The sequence below is a fragment of the Somniosus microcephalus genome, chromosome 9 (genome assembly GCF_052327205.1).
Source record: "Somniosus microcephalus isolate GS21.2 chromosome 9, FLI_Smic_1.0, whole genome shotgun sequence".
Lineage (NCBI taxonomy): Eukaryota > Metazoa > Chordata > Chondrichthyes > Squaliformes > Somniosidae > Somniosus > Somniosus microcephalus.
Window position 1 is genome coordinate 54,595,139 of NC_140995.1, and position 20,633 is coordinate 54,615,771.

A 20,633-nucleotide genomic window follows, 5' to 3' on the forward strand; every position below is an offset into this window, starting at 1 on the left:
TGCATTCTTTTATTCTTTGCAGCTGCTGTGTTCATGGCACCTTCTCCAATGCCGTATGTTTCGCACCCTGCGGCCAGCTATCCTAATTTCCCTAGCCTTGGAGCACCTATGCCTGCGCCCACTGGCATGATGGGCAATATGATGGGACAGTCGGTGGGTATGATGGGCCAACCAGCAGGGATGGTGCTTGGCATTGGAATGCCAAATGGATTTATGGGCAATGCACAAACTGGTGTCATCAGAGTTCCGGAGAATATGATGGGTCCCCAAGGAGGAATGGTGGGAAATTCATACAATGTGCAACAAAGCCAGCAACCACAGTGGAACCTCAGTCAGGTCAGTGAAGCCGAGTATTGATTTAGTAAAGAGGAGTAAAGCGAGAAACCCTTTACAGCAGGGTTATTGATTATCAATAATATGTAACACTGAATTGTTGCTTTGTGGACTAAAAATTACCATTTGGACTTGTCTCGGGAAGTCTGCTGTGTTGTTTCTTCACTGCAATAAATCAAGTGAATGATCGTTATGTGCTTCCCATGCTTCTGTATTAATTAAAACATGCCAGTATTACACTAGTGGGTGCTGTGAAGATAGCTGCCTGGGGTGTGACATTAATCATTGTCACAAAGGATATAACTAAAAATGTTCCTTTTTTTGTTGGTAATCCATTGATGCTGCAGAATTTTGATTGTCGAAAGCTCACACTATATTCTACCATGGTAGTTTGTTTTAAATAACGTTACTGACTACCTCAATGAATAATATGTTAACTGCAGCCAAATATAAAGAAAAAAATAGATATTGGGAATTCAGATCTCAATTTTTGGTATTGATTGAAATGTGTCTCACTTCTTGGGTACAATGTACCTGGTTCTGGTTGGGATTTGGGATTATCAATGGGATATCAAGTGAAAACTAGAGTGCTCAATTTCCAGGGATTAAGAGAAATTAGTGATTGTACCTTCCTAGCATTCTTCAGTAAGGGAAGAAATTGTGGCAGTTGGAAGCAAAAATAGGGAGACAAGTACTCAGGAGGTTTTCAAGTTAAATAAGAAATTTGGTTCTGCTGTCTAAAATTTAAAATGTTTAGTCACCTATTGCAAAAACTAAAGCCTATTTGACACATTGTGGGTTTAGCATTTTAGCATCTATAAACCATCAACGTATAGAACTGACCTGTATAGCATTAATCTGTACATACTGTATGTCCTGGACATTGCCACAAGTGAAAATGACTGGAGAATTCATGAATGACTAGTAGTGCAATTAATACCGTGTTATGAGTTCAGGGCAGTATGAACAGGCAGTGTATATTTTTTCCATTAAAAAGCCTGTTTACTTGCCTGACCTAAAACCCAGCCGAGAGTAACAATAGTCCAGCATGATTGTCAGTTAATCCTTGCAGGACCCACCTCCTGCCCCAGTCTCTGGCTTACTGAACTCCACAGGGCACACCAAAATTGCCTCGATCCTCAAGCACGCACTACTCCCGGTGAACACACAACCCCACTAATGAAACTAAAGTGCTACTGTATATAAAGATACCGTTACATGAATGTCTTTCATTTTGTTTGCTGTTTTTTATTTGGACTGTCAGACCCAACCTTACATTGGCTTGTGTTCTCTGCACTCCACTCCTCTCCCGAAGGCACTGACTTGTGCTGAAGAACGGTTTCTCCAGTAACTTGCACGTGACTGTCGACATAGTTGGGCAGTTGTTGAACTTGGTGCCTGGCCCTCAAACTGGCCTTGCGAATTGCCAGCTCATTGTCAAAATAGCCCAACTTTCTTTTCCATTGAAAAAGAAAATCGGATGGTTTCTGTAACGGATAGTTGATCCACACACCTAGGAAGCAAGTTTAAAATCTACAGGCTCGGTAGTGTGGCCAAGTAGTGTGTCACCAGGCTATTGACCATGTCACAGCCAAGCCCCCATAGTGTCATCACCTGATCACATCTGCGTACTTTCTGGCAGGAACCCATTGCTGACCATCAGAAGATTATTTTTTTGTCCTTTTCTCCCTTCTGCATCCTGGAGGGCTAAGACCAATTGTAGCCCACTAACTACTGCTCAGGGTGAGATGGCTAACTCAACATCAAGCAGGAATCGAAACTGTTTTGGTTTTGATGTTGCATTGCTCCACTGAGGCGTTGGGGAGCAGCTTGGTATATTTTAAATTTGTTTTTCGTAGTGACGCTTTGTGTTTCTAGTACCGTCCACAATTAGAGTAACAATGTGTTTGAATTATATGCAGCCAAAGTTGTTGTAACTATTACTTGCGTGTTGCCTACTCTAATCTCTCATCAGAGGGGTTCGTATTTGACGATTCTAAATGGAATTGCAAAGCAATTGTGAAATAGATGACTCATTAGGCACCAGTTTAAAAATTTGAAGTTCATGATTAATGTATGTCAGGTGCAAATTCTGGTGCCCAGTTCATCACCACCATCCATGGGAACCAGGAGCCCTCCAATACCTCATCCAAATAGCCATTCTTAACCTGTGAGATTTGGCAGTGAGTGGCCGGCTATTGAGACCTTCACCCATTGTTCCAATCCCGAGTCACTGCAGTGTTTGGAGTGGGTGTGAGGGAGAATAACTCTAGTTGACTTCCCCATCGTTCACCCTCCTCCCAATAGCCTAGTAGCAGTGACACCAATCGTAGCCCCCCACTCCATCACCAACCTGAATAGTCTAGGAGCACTGACACCAATCATAGCAAGTTAAAAGAATGCTTACTTTAGTTATCGGTATAAATTGCCCTAATTTCTGAAGAGAAATATTGTGGTAAATTTACTTGCTTTTAAAAGCTATTGGTCTTTCTAAATTAAATAATCTTTTCTCTGCTCTTTTTCCGTTTTTAACCTATTAACTCACATATGGAAAGCTTGGGGCATTGCTATTACTTCTAAATAAAGCAGTGAATCATAGATATGCAGTGTCTGTGTGAAAATGAACATTGCTTTTCCTGCCAAGTTCATGATAAAGCAGTGAATTGCCTTCTTATTGACTGCTGGGAGCAATCCTAGTAATAGCTTTCTAGTGGTATCATTATAAAATTGATTTTTATTCGATATAAATTAAGGATGTGTGGTAAAGCAATCAAAGTTTTCCTCTTGTATATAGCGAGTACTTTCAGATGGCAATTGGGATTTTTTGTACATTCTTAATTGGATGCTAATTGGCCCACTCTGGTAAAATATACCAACACTAGCTGGGGAGCCCCGCGTTGTGAGGGCAATTTTGGGGCGCTTGGTCTCCCTGCCCCTGTGTGTCCCCCCTCTCCCTGTCATGTCCTCTCCCTGTCCTATCCCTCCCTCCCCTCCTCTCCCTCCCCTCCCCTGTCTCCCTCCCTCGCCCTCCCCTCCCCCGCTCCCCCACTCTCCTCTGTCCCTCTCTCCGGCCCCTCCCCCTGCCTAGCGCCTGAGGTCCGGAGCTGAGGTCCCCCGCGTATTGCGCGGCTGATGGACGGCCGCTGTGGGTGGGCGGGCGGCGCATGCGCGGTCAGTGCAGGCGGCGCGAGCCCCCCGCGATTTCCCGAGGCTCATCCCCCCCCCCCCGCGATTTCCCGAGGCCCCCCCCCCCCCCCCGTGATTTCCCGAGGCTCTCCCCCCCCCCCCCCCCCCCCCCCCATTAAATTGTTATTTAATTCCCTAACACATCATTTAAATATTTACCTTAGTTCCCTAACACACAGAAAGTGTGGGGGGGAAAAATTGTGAAAAATCAAGATGGCGGCCACTCACCTCGGTTCAGAAGGATAAGGCCCGCCCACACACGCTTGGTCGACCGGTCAGGTCACCGAAGCGTAGGATTGGTCAATCGTCGAGTCACTCGACACTCAACTGTAGGAAGGAACCCGCCGTCCGATTGGTGGACCTCGACGTCACACGGTCGCTAATGAGATGCTAATGAGCGGAACGCTGAACGTTTTTGGGATACCGCGGGTGGGATTTTTGTCCGGCCGAAACGTAAATACGCCTATGACCGGTCCGGAATCGCAAGCTTTCTTTTGAGGCGACGCGCGCGTCGGTACGCTCTGTAACTTTCAAACGTATAGAGGACAGACAGACAGACATCGGGACAGACAGACATCGGGACAGACACAGACAGACAGACATCGGGACAGACAGACAGACAGACATCGGGACAGACAGACAGAAGAGCCGCTTTATATATATAGATAGATACTCTTCAAAATGCATTTCAGTTTGATAAATATACCAACATACTCTTCAAAATGCATTTCAGTTTGATAACTTGCTTCTCAAGAGTAGTCTAAATGACAGTAATGTGTGCAGTCTAAATCTATGGTGTTGCAACCCTAATGGTTGTAAAACAGTTTGATGTACAGCATTTATTTAAAGTTGATCCTTTCTTATTCTGCAAACCTATCTTAGGAGTTAGGATGGGGTTATATTTTTTGACATTTAGTTCCACAATTATAAAATGTTTCACCAAGCAAAATTGAACCACACTACTAGATAACAAAAAGCTTTCCAAATGAATTAAATCTAACCATGCGAATTTTGTCTGAAAATAGTATCGGCTCGTGTCTTGTTGGGAACCAGCCATTATTATACTTAATATTTAAGTGTCAGTATTATTAAATATTTTTCTTTTCTACTCCCCTCAGCTATTGGTCTTTCTTTTACTCTCTCCCTTCTCCCTTTTTCTCTCTCTCTCGTGCATGTGTGCTCTCCCCTTTCTCATTCACACTTTCTCTTGTGCGCACTTTCCTCATTTGAGAGCACCTTTCTTCACTTGCGTGTGTGCTCTTGCATCCTCTGTCCTGCATGTTACCTTGCTGTCCCCCCTCGCTCGTTCGGTTGCATCCTCACTAGTTTCCCAGGAGATTACATGGCTGCCGGGGTGAGGGGGAAGAGAATGGGAAGACGTAACTGTCTAGTCATTGCGCTCCAGCTATCATTGTGTGGGGCAGGCTTGATGGGCTAGTTTTTTTTTTCCTGCCCATCAATTTTGCATGTCTCTCTCTTGCGGGTGTGTGCACACTCATTCTCTCTCACATGCTCTCCTTTTTCTCTCCATTGGGTGTCTCATTTTTTCCTCTCTCCTCTCAAAGACAATTAAAAAAGTTAGCAAGGAGGTTGTCCACTCACTTACTCAGCACCTGTGTGGGATTTCACTAGTTGGGTATATGATTGTAAATGATTTTTTTTGTCTCATTGCATTCACAGATGAATCAGCAAATGGCGGGGATGAATCTAAGTTGCCCCAGTGGTGTGATGGGCTTCAGCCAGCCTGCAGGCACAATGGGAGGATGGACAGGCAGTCCTGCAGGCCAGACTCTTAGCACTCAGCTGTGGAAATGAAGGGAAATAAGAGCTTGAGGCCCCCATCCCCGAATTATCCATCATCTCATGATTGCATTACAGACTTGTTATTTTACCTATGTAAAAAATAAAATGCTCTGGTTTGACTGCTAATATTACCTAGTTGATCTAGACCATTCCTGGCAGTCTTTTGTTGATTCAGTCTAATGAAGTCATTCCCTGGTTAAACTATGGAATAGCAGTTTTCCTCCCCACATGTTTTCTTTTTCTAAAATGTATCTGTCACAGGCTGTCTGAGCAGTTTACAATAAATTGTGATGATATTGTTACGTGACTTGTAGCTAGTACTTGTACTGCTAGGGAAAAGGGAAATGAATTGTCATTTTAGCTTCCTCCCTTCAAAAACCCCATACTCTGTAATGATAATCACCTAAACCCTGTAGAAGAAATTGTATGAGCCGATGTGTGTTAAATAACTAAGTGTAAGTGTGTTTAAAAAGCTGTTCCTGGAATATCAACCATCTTTTATTTTTGTTCCAACCATTTGTTTTGTTGTGATATTATGGTGTGGAGCAAATAAAAGAAAGCAAAAGTTAGAAGAAAAATAAATCTGGATGGTAGAGTTAATGATTTGAACTTTTGGTTAGGTTTAGATCCCAGGAATTGAAAACAAAATAAATATATTGCAACTCCGGTTTGAAACTTTTTGCTGCAATTGGCAAATTACTCATTCTTAGCTGGCTATTCCGGAGGTCTCTCTATCTTGTCACAAGTTAACCTGTCATAAACTTTCTCTGCATAAAGCCCTTCCACAGCTGGGTGATCTGCACCCCCACCCTTTGAAAAAAGTTATCAGTAGATTGATTTAAATGCTAAAAGACAAAGCAGTGCTAATATTGAGTATGTAATGCAAACTTAAACTGTCAAATCTGATCTGATATGGTAACCTGTTGCAAGGTACACAGTTAAATAGGTAACACATACCCTTAAGTGTCTGCTACAAATCAGTGTTTAACAAAGCTGAAATTATCTCATCTATTTAAAGTTTATTAACATGTTTAGGAGGTTCCAATACTGCGATAACTTGTAATTGCTGACTCTAAATATAGTACTGTAAGCAGCCTATACATGTTTTCAGTGTTGTGGCTAACGTTAATTTATTTTGGCCCTCAGTCATGAACTATTCACTTCATGCACAATGCCACTAAATATTGCAGCATTAGCTCAATTAATATCAAGTATCTGACTAATGTTCTAAGTTTGTTTTCAACTATTTGAGCCAATTGTGATTGAATGTCTATGGGTCTTTGAAAAGACAATCGAAAGGAATATGTTTACAAAGTGTTTTTACTCCTTATTTTAAGATGCCCTTTTTCATCACAATAACTTAACTGAAAATCCTCCCTGAGGAGGTAAGCTTTAGTTAGTAGATAGAGATGCAGCAGCAAAACACTTGGGGGCAGAAATACCAATTCTGTGCTCACCAGTCCATGATTTGCTGCCCATTTCCTTTGAAAGGCAGAAAATCCAAGGCTGACACGCACAGAATTCGAATTTCTACTCCTTAATATTAAAAAAAAAAAAAAAATGATAGTACCAATTACAAATTATTAATGCACATCACGCAATGTTGTCGCACCTTAAACAGTTTATAGTTCTGTAGTCACAGGTTTTAAAATAGTATTAATAGTAGTATAACAGTGTTTAAACATGCTATTGTAATATAAATGATAACTGGCTTTTTAAAAGCTGTTGCATATTATAGCTTTGTTAAACCTTAACTGCTGCTTAGTAACAGATACTTAAAGTGAAGGGTTACCAACTAAATGCACCAAACATGAACAGGGTAACTGTGCATAGCACTTCTCAAAACCTTGAATTTCCCTAGAGCTACATCCAGGTTTATTACTGCGGTTGTGTTTACATTTTATGGTGCCTAGTATATCAAGTATGTTATTTCCCTGTATTAAACCAATTAAACCACTATCTATTGTGCATGTTTTGTCTCTTTGAATTATTTCATTTGTTGTTTGCTGTCCTGGGCTGGGAACACTTGGGTGCATTCACACTATAAAACTGTAGTGTCAGTGCTGGCAAGTTTTGTATCCCACTAATGCCACGGTTATAGTGTAAATGCAATCTGGATCAGGGCCCAAACTAACACCAGTGCATGTTAAGACTTCCGGGAGCAGGTAGTCTCACTCCGTTTCAGAATCTGCTCGGGCCTTAACAGCTGATTTACACTATGCACATTTAGTGTTGGTGTGAGTGGTTTTAGCTTTGTGCTAAACTTGTGTAGTGTGAATGTGGCAATTGGTGTATTGCTGTTCAATTTCTGTGTTAAGTCATGTGCTTGACGTGTTCAAGAAATTGATTTATATCACCACATGGAAGAGGCATTTTTTTTAAAGCGTATAAATTGAAGTATACAGATGTACAAGTGATTCAACTACACAAGCAAAAGAACTGTTTGGTTATGACATCTTTTATTGAAACGAATGTAGTGCTAAGAAACATGCAGATGGAGACATATGGAACTTTTGTAAACTTTTTTTGAGATTGATGCTGCTGTGAACTGTTTGTGTTGAAAAATGTCCCAAGTGAATAGCTTCCTCTTCCTGCTGCTGTCTTGGATCCATTTTGTATACTGTTCAGGCGCAGTTTCTCCAGGGTGCATGCTGAGCTCCCTGTACTCCAGATAACCCTCAATATTCTCAGAACAGTGATTTCTAAACTTCAATGTGAATTACATCCTGGTTTTGTTTAGGCTCAAATACAAGGTTTGCCTTCTCGGTCCGTGTGTGCCAAACAAGCACCTAAAATATAAAAAAGGAAAGAATTAGTTTTTGAATAAATAGTCATACAGCACAGGAGGAGGCCACTTGGCCTATCGTGCCTGTGCCGGCTCTTCGGTAGAGCTATCCAATTAGTCCCACTCCCCTGCTCTTTCCCCATATCCCTGCAAATTTCTCCTTTCCAAGTATTTATGCAATTCTCTTTTGAAAGTTATTATTGAATCTGCTTCCACCACCCTTTCAGGTAGTGCATTCCAGATCATAACTTGCTGTGTAAAAAAAAAAGTAATCTCCCCCCCCCCCCCCCCCCCCCGGCTTTTTTGCCAATTACCGTAAATCTTGTGTCCTCTGGTTACTGACCCTGTTGCCAATGGAAACAGTTTCTCCCTACCTACTCTATCAAAAGCCCTCATAATTTTGAATATCTTTATTAAATCTCCCCTTCTCTGCTCTAAGGAGAACAATCCCAATGAATGCAAATTATGTTGACCTACCAATCTGTTTTGTAAAGTCTAGTTCATTTATAAATCTATGCAGGATTTAAATTTCTGTAGCACTAAATATGTGTTCCCCCACCCCCATCATTATCTTGGTGTAATTTTGGGTGACCTAGCTCCTTTTACTTTGGAGTCCTGCATCATTAATGACACAAATAATCACACCCTCATTTTAAAAGGTTGGAAGATGATACTGTTCCTCAATAAAGCTGTTGCCCCCTCAGGATTTTCTCGAGAAATCTGTCATCTTTTCGGTTCAGTGATGGTTAATTATATTACTCAACTTAATTCACGATGATACCTTCATTTTGAGATCAATTAGAGATAATGGAAAGGCCAGTTTTAGGTAAATATGTTTTGGGAAATTTCTTGGGTTTCAGCCCATCCAGATCCTGTATCATAATCCAACATAATTTTCCAACTATAGATCTATCTAAAACCTATTTCACTCTACTCTGCTTAAAGATAGCTTTAGATTATGGAACTACTCCCAAATCATACCCCTTCTTGTTGGCATGGGTTAGTACTTGTAACTCCTGCTTCAAATCCTGGACTTCCCCCTGATGCCTATTCCCCCATTCTTCGCATGTCTGTGTCCTAATTGATTCCCTAGCTGTGGAATCTGCCCCCTTTATCGCCACAGATTCATGCAGTGGCAGTTACTTGCAAGTCATCAGCGCAACTTTAAAGCAACTACACCTGCCCAAAAGTATTGCATGTGTGCAGTTTGGGACTTTTAAACAATGTGGCTGGGTGGGTCCATCCTCTATCTCGAGAATATCCATACGGGTCAACAATGGCAAAAGTACTTTACTGACATGTATGGATGGGCTGATGGATTGATTGCAGCTTTATCAAAGAGGGTGGCCCAATGGCAAATATTACTGATGGAAAATGTCTAGCCATGCTGCAAACAGCATTCTTCATTAGAGGCACTTGGTGAGTGTCTTTTCCCCCATTCCCCCAGCAGCAAGGGCCTTTTACACTGCTACTTCGATGGTGATCTTGCTATTGGAGTCAGCAAAGGGTTGCGAGTGGAGGTTGACTGTATTGAGCTGATGTTATGAGCAGAATCATACCTTGGTGCAGTTAGCAGCTTTTGGCTCAAGTTCTTGGACAGTTGTAATTTGTTTCAGAAAGTCTGATTCCTGCATTCCTGGCTGTGATCCACCCCGCTTGAAGACAGCTTTGGGATTTGATAGAATAACTTTCAGATTCACAGCAAATCCTATTTGAAAACAAAATGAGTCTCTTAAATATATTGTGATGTGTTCACATTCTCTAGAAGTCCTTCCCTGAAGAAGTGGTTCATTAATACCTTTCGCCTCCCATGCTTGCAGAACTCTCCCCATTTACACTGCAGCTGATCAACAAACAACTGCTTTTGAGCAATCTTTTGCAGGTGCAGTCTAAAAGACATGGGGGTCAAGTTTCCGCTTGTTTCCACTAGTTATATCAGCGCAATTGGCCAAACCAGCGCAGAAGAGCGGGAATTTTAAACCCAAGTTGCATCCAAAAAACGATTATGTTCGTATTTTCCATGATATTTTGCACTGCTTCAAGATTCTATATGCTCGGATCAGGCCCTGTCCGCAAAACTGGCCATGCCCCCTTGTTGAGATTGCGCTGGTTTGGAAAGTCTCTTCAAATTGCGCTCATTTTCTTAGGCGCAAAGGCACGAGTACGCATGTTTTAAGTTTTTATATAAAAAAAATTAATTTACTAAAATAACGAATTAAACTATTAAATGGTTCAGTATAGTTTTTCGAAATCATTTTCAGTCATTTTAAATCCGGTTGCTCACAGGTAAGGACGCCCTTATTAAAAATGTTATTTTTGGTGATAACCCCACTTTCAGCTGTATTAATAAAACTGCATCAGGTTATCATGCTTAAATATATTGTGGAATACTTTTTATGGAAAGAAAAACAAAACCGATTGCACTGGTTCATAGAAAATGTTATGTTTGTGATTATGCAAATTAATTTTAACAGAAACTTGAAGCCTAACCTAACCAGTGCAATTTCCCGATTGTGCCCAAAGCCAAAGCTCCACCCCCATGATTTGCAACTTTGTCAGGCTAGCAAGCTGACCTTGTCTCGTGGCTGGGGAATGTCAGTACAGTCCAATCTTTAGGAAACCACATGGTTTGCCTGCAACCAGGATAAGTGACAGCCAGTGGCTCTGCCAATAAAAGGCACCGCTTTGGGTCTCAGTAGCTCCAAAAGCCACCGTCTTGTATACTGGGAGATAAATGAACCATTAAAAATTTATAAGGTTTGCTTGTCATTTATTTAAGGTAATAACCAAGAAATTTTGAGATTTGAAAATAAGTTAAACCTATTGTTTTGGTAGCTTACATTTTTTTATTTGTTTATGGGATGTGGGCATCGCTGGCAAGTCCAGTTATTGCCCATTCCTAATTGCCCTTGCGAAGGTGGTGAACTGCCGCCTTGAATCGCTGCAGTCCTTGTGGTGAAGGTACTCCCACAGTGCTGTTAGGTAAGGAGTTCCAGGATTTTGACCCAGTGATGATGAAGGATTGGTGATACACTTGTAAGTCAAGATGCTGTGTGACTTGGAGGTGGTAGTGTTCCCATGTGCCTACTGCCTTTGACCTTCGAGGTGGAAGAGGTCGCAGGTTTGGGAGGTGCTGCAGAAGAAGCCTTGGCGAGTTGCTGCAGTTCATCTTGTAGATGGTGCACACTGCAGCCATGGTACGCCGGTGGTGGATGGGGTGCCAATCAAGCGGGCTGGTTTGTCCTGGATGGTGTTGAGCTGCAGTAATCCAGGCAAGTGGAGAGTATTCCATCACACTCCTTACTTGTGCCTTGTAGATGGTGGAAAGGCTTTGGGGAGTCAGGAGGTGAGACACTCGCCACAGAATACCTAGCCTCTGACCTCTTGTTGCCACAGTATTTATCTGGCTGGTCCAGTTAAGTTTCTGGTCAATGGTGGACCCCCCCCCCCCCCCCCCCCCAGAATGTTGATGGAGGGGGATTTGGCGATGGTAATGCTGTTGAATGTCAAGAGGAGGTGGTTAGACTCTTACTTGTTGGAGATAGTCATTGGCTGGCACTTAGGTGGCTGGTAACATTCGCGCCACAGATCAGCCCAAGCCTGAACGTTGTCCAGGTCTTGTTGCATGTGGTATGGACTGCTTCATTATCTGTTGTGAATGGTGCTGAACACTGCAGTCATCAGCGAACATCCCCATTTCTGACCTTATGTTGGAGGGAAGGTCATTGATGAAACAGCTGAAGGTGGTTGGGCCTAGGACACTGCTCTGAGGAACTCCTGCAGTGATGTCCTGGGGCTGCGATGATTGACCTTCAACCACCACCATCTTCCTTGGTGCTAGGTATGACTCCAGTCAGTGGAGAGTTTCCCCCCCCCCCCCCCCGATTCCTATTGACTTCAGTTTTACTAGGGCGCCTTGATGCCACACTCGGTCAAATGCTGCCTTGATGTCAAGGGCAGTCACTCTCACCTCACCTCTGAAATTCAGCTCCTTTGTCCATGTTTGGACCAAGGCTGTAATGAGGTCGGGAGCCGAGCGGTCTTGTCGGAACCCAAACTGAACATCAGTGCGCAGGTTATTTGTGAATAAGTGCCATTTGATAGCACTGTTGATGACACCTTCCATCACTTTGCTGATGATTGAGAGTAGACTGATGGGGTGGTAATTGGCCGGATTGGATTTGTCCTGCTTTTTGTGGACTGGGCAGTTTTCCACATTGTCAGATAGATGCCAGTGTTGTAGCTGTACTGGAACAGTTTGGCTAGAGGCATGGCTAGTTCTGGAGCACAAGTCTTCAGCATGATAGCCGGGATGTTGCCTATGCTGTATTGAGTGCGCTCAGCCATTTCTTGATATCACATGGAGTGAATCGAATTGGCTGAAGATTGGCTTCTGTGATGGTGGAGACCTCAGGAGGAGGCAGAGATGGATCATCCACTTGGCACTTCTGGCTGAAGATGGTTGCAAACACTTGAAGATGGTTGTCTTTTGCACTCGTGCTGGGCCCCACCATCATTGAGGATGTAGATATGCATGGAGCCGCCTCCTCCTCCTTATTGAACCAGGGTTGGTCCCCTGGCTTGATGGTAATGGTAGAGTGAGGGATATGCCGGGCCATGATGTTACAGATTGTGGTGGAATACCATTCTGTCTGCTGCTGCTGATGACCCACAGCGCCTCATGGATGCACAGTTTTGAGCTGCTAGATCTGTTCTGAATCTATCCCATTTAGCACGGTGGTAGTGCCACACAACACGATGGAAGGTCTCGGTGTGAAGACGGGACTTCGTCCCCACAATGACTGTGCAGTGATCACTGCTACCAATACTGTCATGGACGACAGATGCATCTGCGACAGGTAGATTGGTGAGGACGAGGTCAAGTAGGTTTTTCCCCTCGTGTTGGTTCTCACTGGTAAACCACTGTTTGTATTCCACTGTGTACATGTCTGTACATGCCTCGGCTGACTCCTCCCACGAGTCCAGGTATAAAGGTGACTGCTCCACAGTCCCTCTGTATTCTGGACTGGTCGACCACTCGAGGCACACCTTCATTCTCTTGTTAATAAAAGCCTGTTAGTTACTCGCTTAACCTCAGTCTTTTGAGTGATTGATAGCGCATCAATTTTATTAACGATTTTTTATAATGGAGAAGATCCTCACACCAGCATGCCTAGACTTAGACCATCGGGAGGCGGACGCATCCACCAAGTTTGCTCACTGGCTTAGGTGCTTTGAAAAATTCCTGATCGCCTCTGCTGCAACGGTCAAATCGGATGAGGACAAACTGGATGTCCTGACCTCCAAAGTGAACCACCGAGCGTACTCGGTCATCCAGGACGCGACCTCGTACATGGCTGCTCGCAAGCTCCTCAAGGACCAGTACATGCGCCCAGTGAACGAGGTGTACACCAGGCACCTCCTGGGGAGTCGTAAACAACAACCTGGGGAATCGACCGAGGAATACCTTCAGGCACTGTCTGTGCTTGGCCGGGCCTGTGGTTGTAAGGATGTAAAGGCCGCCGTGTACACAGAGGAACTTATCCGGGATGCTTTTGTAGCGGGCCACAGGTCCAATTACACCCGACAGCGACTGTTGGAGCAGAGTGACCTCGACCTCAACAAGGCCTCTGAACTCGCACTATCATTGGACTCAGCCTACCGGGGCATGGATGGCTACTCCTCTGCACCGTGGACGCCGCGGGGAACGACAGCCTGGGACACGGTAGGACCGTCTCATAGCGCCGTGCCATCCCAGCAACGGCCCAACTACTGCAGCAGTGTCCCAAGGCCAGAAATGCTACTTATGTGGCCAGGCCAAACACCCCAGAGTGCGCTGCCTGGCGAAAAATGCAATCTGCTCGGGTTGCAGGAAGAAGGGACACTACGCCAGCGTCTGCAGGGCCAAAGCCACCCCGAACCCCAGCAGCGCCGCGTGTGGGCCGCCATCTTGGGCCTCCCCAGCCATGTGCGAACCACCGGAACAACAGCCATTTTGGACGCCTCCAGCCACATGGGGATCATGGACGCCGCCATCTTGGACGCCAGCCGGGACGCAGCAGGCCCCCAACACCGCCTCATCTGATACCCGCAACGACACACCGACCCCTACGCTGGCCTCCGTTACGCTGGACCAAGCGAGACCGCACCAGCTGGCCCGGTCCACAATGGACATTAAGGTAAATGGTCACGAAACAATCTGCCTTTTTGACTCTGGGAGCACGGAGAGCTTCATCCACCCCGACACGGTGCGGCGTTGCTCTCTCCCAGTCCTGCCTGCGCACCAGCGGATTTCTATGGCCTCCGAGTCCCAGTTGGCGGACATTGGCGGCTACTGCGTGGTGACACTCTTAGTAGACAGGACTGTGTACGATAATTTTAAACTTCTGGTCCTGCCCCACCTCTGCGCTGCCGTTCTACTGGGGTTAGATTTGCAGTGCCACCTTAAAAGTGTTACGATGGCGTATGGTGGACCCCTCCCCCCACTCACAGTCCGCAGCCAGCAGCTTCCAAATTGCCCGCCGCGCACCAGGTGCAACCTCTCCACACTCAGTCACCCCCCCCCCCCCCCCACTGTTTGCTAACCTCACCCCCGACTGTAAGCCCATCGCCACAAAGAGCAGGCGATACAGTGCCGGGGACAGGGTTTTCATTAAAACCGAAGTGGAGCGGCTCCTGAAGGAGGGGATTATTGAGGGCAGCACCAGCCCCTGGCGAGCCCAGGTTGTGGTCGTTAAGACCGGCGAGAAGCAGCGCCTGGTCATCGACTACAGCCAGACAATAAATCGCTACACCTTGCTGGACGCTTACCCACTCCCCCGCATAGCTGATATGGTCAACCAGATCGCGCAGTACCGCGTCTTCTCGACCATTGACCTGAAATCAGCGTACCACCAGCTCCCTATCCGCCCTGAGGACTGCCAGTATACTGCCTTTGAGGCAAACGGCCGCCTCTATCACTTCCTTAGGGTTCCCTTTGGTGTCACCAACGGGGTCTCCGTCTTCCGAAGGGAGATGGACCGGATGGTCGATCAGAATGCGTTGCAGGCCACTTTCCCATATCTGGACAATGTGACCATCTGCGGCCATGACTTGCAGGACCATGACGCAAACCTCGAAAAATTCCTCTGCACCGCCCAACTCCTGAACCTGACGTATAACGAGGAGAAGTGCATATTCCGCACAACCCGCCTCGCCATCCTTGGCTGTGTTGTGGAACACGGAGTCATCGGTCCCGACCCCGACCGGATGCGTCCCCTTATGGAACTCCCACTGCCTCAAGGCCCTGAAGAGGTGCCTAGGGTGTTTCTCCTATTACGCCCAGTGGGTCCCCTATTATGCGGACAAGGCCCGTCCGCTGATCAAGTCCACCTCTTTTCCCTTGACGGCAGAGGCCCGCTTAGCCTTCCACCGTATCAAGGAAGACATTGCCAAAGCCACCATGCACGCAGTGGACGAATCCATCCCCTTCCAGGTGGAAAGCGACACGTCCGACTTTGCCCTGGCCGCTACCCTTAATCAGGCGGGGAGACCCATGGCCTTCTTTTCACGAACCCTCCAGGGCCCGGAGACCAGACACTCCGCTGTTGAGAAGGAGGCCCAGGCTATTGTGGAGGCTGTGCATCATTGGAGGCACTACCTGGCCGGAAAATGATTTACCCTGCTCACTGACCAGCGTTCAGTTGCTTTTATGTTTAACAACAAGCAGAGGGGCAAAATCAAAAACGACAAGATCTTGAGGTGGAGAATCGAACTTTCCACCTACAATTACGAGATCTTGTACCGGCCCGGGAAGCTCAATGAACCCCCGGATGCTCTATCGCGTGGCACCTGCGCCAGCGCGCAGATCGATAGACTGCGGGCCCTCCACAATGACCTCTGCCACCCGGGGGTCACCAGGTTCTTCCACTTCATCAAGGCCCGCAACCTGCCTTACTCCATTGAGGAGGTCAGGACCATGACCAGGAACTGCCAAGTCTGCGCTGAGTGCAAACCGCACTTTTATAGACCAGACAGGGCTCACCTGATAAAAGCCACTCGCCCCTTCGAGCGCCTGAGCGTTGACTTAAAAGGGCCTCTCCCCTCCTCCAACCGCAATGTGTACTTCCTCAACATTATTGATGAGTACTCCCGTTTCCCGTTCGCCATCCGCTGCCCGGACATGACCAGTGCCACGGTCATTAAATGTCTGAACGACCTCTTCACCCTGTTCGGTTTCCCCAGCTGTATCCATAGCGACCGGGGCTCATCATTTATGAGCGACGAACTCCGCCAGTACCTGCTCGCTAGGGGTATTGCCACAAGCAGGACCACCAGTTACAACCCCCGGGGGAACGGACAGGTGGAAAGAGAATGCGACAGTTTGGAAGGCCGCCCTGCTAGCCTTAAAGTCTAGGGGCCTTCCGACCTCCCGCTGGCAGGATGTGCTCCCCGATGCACTCCACTCTATTCGGTCACTGCTCTGCACTGCCACTAATGCCACCCCTCATGAGAAAATGTTTGTCTTCCCAAGGAAGTCCACATCGGTGATATCGCTACCGCCATGGCTGACGTCCCCAGGGCCGGTCCTACTGAGAAGACACGTGAGGACCCATAAAATGGACCCCCTGGTCGAGAGGGTCGACCTCCTCCACGCCAACTCCCAGTATGCTTACATTGCGTACCCAGACGGGCGGGAGGACACAGTCTCCATACGAGACCTCGCACCCTCGGGGGCCCCAGTAACCCACTCCCACCCCCCCCCCATGATCCAATATCCAACCCCAGCAGACGGCACGCCTGGGCCCCGCGACCCGCTCGACACCCACAAGGACTACACACCAGTGCCCCAGCTTACGCAGGACTCGACGCCGGAAGCTTCACTACCCCTGCCGTTGCCACGTCGATCACAGCGGCAGACAAGACCTCCGGAGAGACTCCAATACACAGACTTTTAATACACCTCACCCCGCCGGACTCATTTTTAAACAAGGGGTGAATGTGGTAAACCACTGTTTGTATTCCACTGTGTACATATCTGTACATGCCTCGGCTGACTCCTCCCACGAGTCCAGGTATAAAGGTGACTGCTCCACAGTCCCTCTGTATTCTGGACTGGTTGACCACTCGAGGCACACCTTCATTCTCTTGTTAATAAAAGCCTGTTAGTTACTCGCTTAACCTCAGTCTTTTGAGTGATTGATAGCGCATCACTCACCACCTGTCGCAGGCCCAGATTGGCAGCTATGTCCTTAAGGATTCGGCCAGCTCGGTCAGTAGTGGTGCTACCGCGCCACTCTTGGTGATGGACATTGAAGTCTCCCACCCAGAGTACATTCTGTGCCCTTGCTACTCTGTGCTTCTTCCAAGTGGTGTTCAACATGGAGGAGTAATGATTCATCAGCTGAGGGAGGGCGGTAGGTGGTAATCAGTAGGAGGTTTCTTTGCCCATGCTTGACCTGAAGCCATGAGACTTCATGGGGTCCGCAGTCAATGTTGAGGACTCCCAGGGCCACTCCTTCCCGACTGTATACCACTGTGCAGCCATCCCTGGTGGGTCTGTCCTGCCGGTGGGATAGGACATACCCAGGGATGGTGATGGAGGAGTTTGGGACATTGGCTGAAAGGTATGATTCTGTGAGTATGACTGTCAGGCTATTGCTTGACTAGTCTGTGGGACAGCTCTCCCAATTTTGGCACAAGTCCCCAGATTTTGGTGAGGAGGACTTTGCAGGGTTGACTGGGCTGGGTGGGCCGTGTCCGTGGTCGGTGCCAAGATCGATGCCGGGTAGTCCGTCCGGTTTCATTCTTATTGCGTTTCATAGCGATTTTTTACAACTGAGTGGCTTGCTAGGCCATTTCAGAGGGCAGTTAAGAGTCGACCACATAGCTGTGGGTCTGGAGTCACATATAGGCCAGACCAGGTAAGGATGGCAGATTGCCTTCCCTAAAGGATATTAGTGAACCAGATGGGTTTTTACGACAATCCGACAGTTTCATGGTTACCATTACTGATACTAACTTTTTATTCCAGATTTATTTAATTAACTGAATTTAAATTCCCCAGCTGAACTCACATCTCTGGATCATTAGTCCAGACCTCTGGATTACTAGCCCAGTGACATTACCACTATGCTACTTTTCCCTTGGTGACATACGAACAATGACGGACAGGTAAATACCCTCTGGTCCGTCCAGCCTGTCCCACAGAATTGTGATAGCTAGACTCCAACAATATTCCCTGTAATTTTTTTGGCCTGTGACAGAAACACGAAAAATTAACCCCCACCGTATATCACCGGTTTTCAGCACTCAAACTAGCATTAAAATTGCAAATGGAGAGATAGAGGATACAGAAGAATAAAGAATGTGGGAGAAAAAGGACAGGCACAATACGCACCAGTAAAGTGCTTAACATTTGGTATTTTACAATGTGCCTGCTAAAAACTTCCCAGGAGTTGCAGACAGTACAAAGGTTAAGTCTACCTGATCCCAAGCTGATCTTGTTATTTTTCTCCACCTAACTAACTCAGTCACACATAGTACGCTGGTGTGCAAGCATTACTTGCAGGGGTCTCTGGCAGCCAGCATTCTAACATATGTTCCTCTTCTATATTTAGAGGCTTGCTGCAGGAGGCCAGCAACAGTCCCAGTTGAATCTGACATGTGCAGCCTTGCTCCCCTCACCTTTCACAAGCCATATCCACACTGGAGAATTTAGATCGGGAGCTTGCAGAGGTAGCACTGGGTGAGTCGCCGTGCGTGCGTGAGAAGGGGGTTGGCAGCTGGGTTGGCAGCTGGTCTAGAAAGGTGACTCACATCCTTCCTCAGCTATTGGGCCTACAGATTCAGACCGCCGGTGTCCTGACCAATATTTATCCCTCAACCAACATCACAAAGGCAGATTATCTGATCATTATTTCATTGCTGTTTGCAAGAGATTGCTGTGCTCAAACTGGCTGCTGTGTTTCCTACATTGCAACAGTGACTACACTTCAGAAGTACTTCATTGGCTGTAAAGCGCTTTGGAATGTCCTGAGGTCATAAAAGGTGCTTTCCCACGCGGCCTGCTCACAAAAGAAGATTGTTGCAAAGCATCCCCGCAAGGTGGGCCTCGCAGTGTGGCAGGGCCCACCAGCTGCAGTTGTGCACAGAGGCATCTTTGCACTGCAGTCTACCATAGGGCAGGCGATGTCCCCAGAGATCTCGGTCATGGTGTCCTCATTGACAGATTAGGGTTGCCAAACCTCCAGGATTACTCTGAAGTCTCCAGGAGTTAAAGATCTCCAGGACACTGCTGCGAGCAGTTTTTTGTTTATTCGTTATAAAAACATTGGATATGGGGAATAAAGAATCAGCCAATCGGATAATGAGCCTATTCACTTTCTGATTGGCGTAGGAAGGCGGTGTGTGTGGTGAGGATGGACGTGTCGGGCGAGCAATGGTGGGAGAGTGTGGGGACGGGGTGATTGGAGGCAGGAAGTCCTGTGATAAAACCTCCAGGAATACATCCAACCAGAGTTGGCAACCCTATGACAGGGGGCCTGAGCCCTGTTGGAGTATCCTTCTGTGACTGCTCAGATTGCTGGTGCAGAGGCAGTGGGCTGCAATGCTCAACAAATGCTCTCGCCTATCTTCACCGTTCTGGTTGTGTTGAGAGAACCTTGAGCCAGGGCGTCACTCGCATCACTGCTACCCAGAGGTCACCCACCACCCCATGGACATGCCGAGGGAGTGCCCAGCCGGAGAGGCATAGGAGTGGGCAGAACCCTCCAGCCCCTGCAGCAGTGTATGTGGTGGAAGCAGGTCTCTCTCGGCAGCCAGTGCAAAGGTTGATTTTATTTTGGAGTACTTGCTTACTTGGCAGGTAGTCTCGCCCACTGTTCGGACATATCGGGAAATTGTGGGCACCATGCCCATGATTTCTGGGTATGGGTGGCCGGCAGACAAGCTCCCCCACCACGTCACTTAAAACCCAAGCAACTCCCACTGAGACTCAGGAGCCAGTCACCACACTACACTGGTGAGTCACTTAGACTAAGCCACGGGGCCAGATGTTGCAAAGATGCACATCGATACTTTCACTAATGGGAAGCACCGGAGCAAAATTCACATCTGTATTACACAATGTAGGGTAATAAATTAATTGTACTTTATTTATCTTAATTGTAAAAATTTTAAATTATCACGATGTTCAAATCCTTCCATGGCCTCGCTCCTCCCTATCTCTAACTCCTCCAGCCCTACAACTCTCCGAGATCTCTGTGCTCCTTGATGTGCCAAATAACTGCCCGAATCCAAAGTTAAAGCTTAAGACTGAAGCCTTTTATTAAATAAGAATCATGGCAGAGTTAACAGAGTCCATCATCGACCGAGCCCTTGGTAGAACATACCAGAAGAGGGGCGGGGCCAGGGAGGAGCATTAGTGGTTCCCCCTAGTGGAACATTCCAGACATTACAAGTGCAAGTACAAATATCAGAACACAGTTATTTCATCACATTCACCCCCTGCTATAGATTCAGTCTGTCAGGTGGTCTGATAATCCTC

The 20,633-nt window shown here is 46.7% G+C and overlaps 2 protein-coding genes across 3 annotated transcripts in view; one reads left to right on the forward strand and one right to left on the reverse strand.

Moving 5' to 3' along the window:
- Positions 1–7,290, forward strand: part of smap1 (small ArfGAP 1) — a 313,504-nt gene extending 306,214 nt beyond the window's left edge. For both annotated transcript variants that reach the window (XM_085996578.1, XM_085996577.1), the window contains 2 exons: positions 23–336; positions 5,200–7,290. In XM_085996578.1, the coding sequence (XP_085852704.1) occupies positions 23–336; positions 5,200–5,334 (449 nt within the window). In that variant the 3' untranslated portion in view covers positions 5,335–7,290. The remainder of the gene's footprint in view (positions 1–22; positions 337–5,199) is intronic.
- Positions 7,291–7,769: 479 nt separating this feature from the next.
- LOC147112385 (galactosylgalactosylxylosylprotein 3-beta-glucuronosyltransferase 2-like) overlaps positions 7,770–20,633 on the reverse strand; it is a 58,842-nt gene continuing 45,978 nt past the window's right edge. The window contains exons 2-3 of the mRNA XM_085996579.1: positions 9,667–9,815; positions 7,770–8,111 (exon numbers count right to left, since the gene is read on the reverse strand). Of these exons, the coding sequence (XP_085852705.1) occupies positions 8,025–8,111; positions 9,667–9,815 (236 nt within the window). The 3' untranslated portion in view covers positions 7,770–8,024. The remainder of the gene's footprint in view (positions 8,112–9,666; positions 9,816–20,633) is intronic.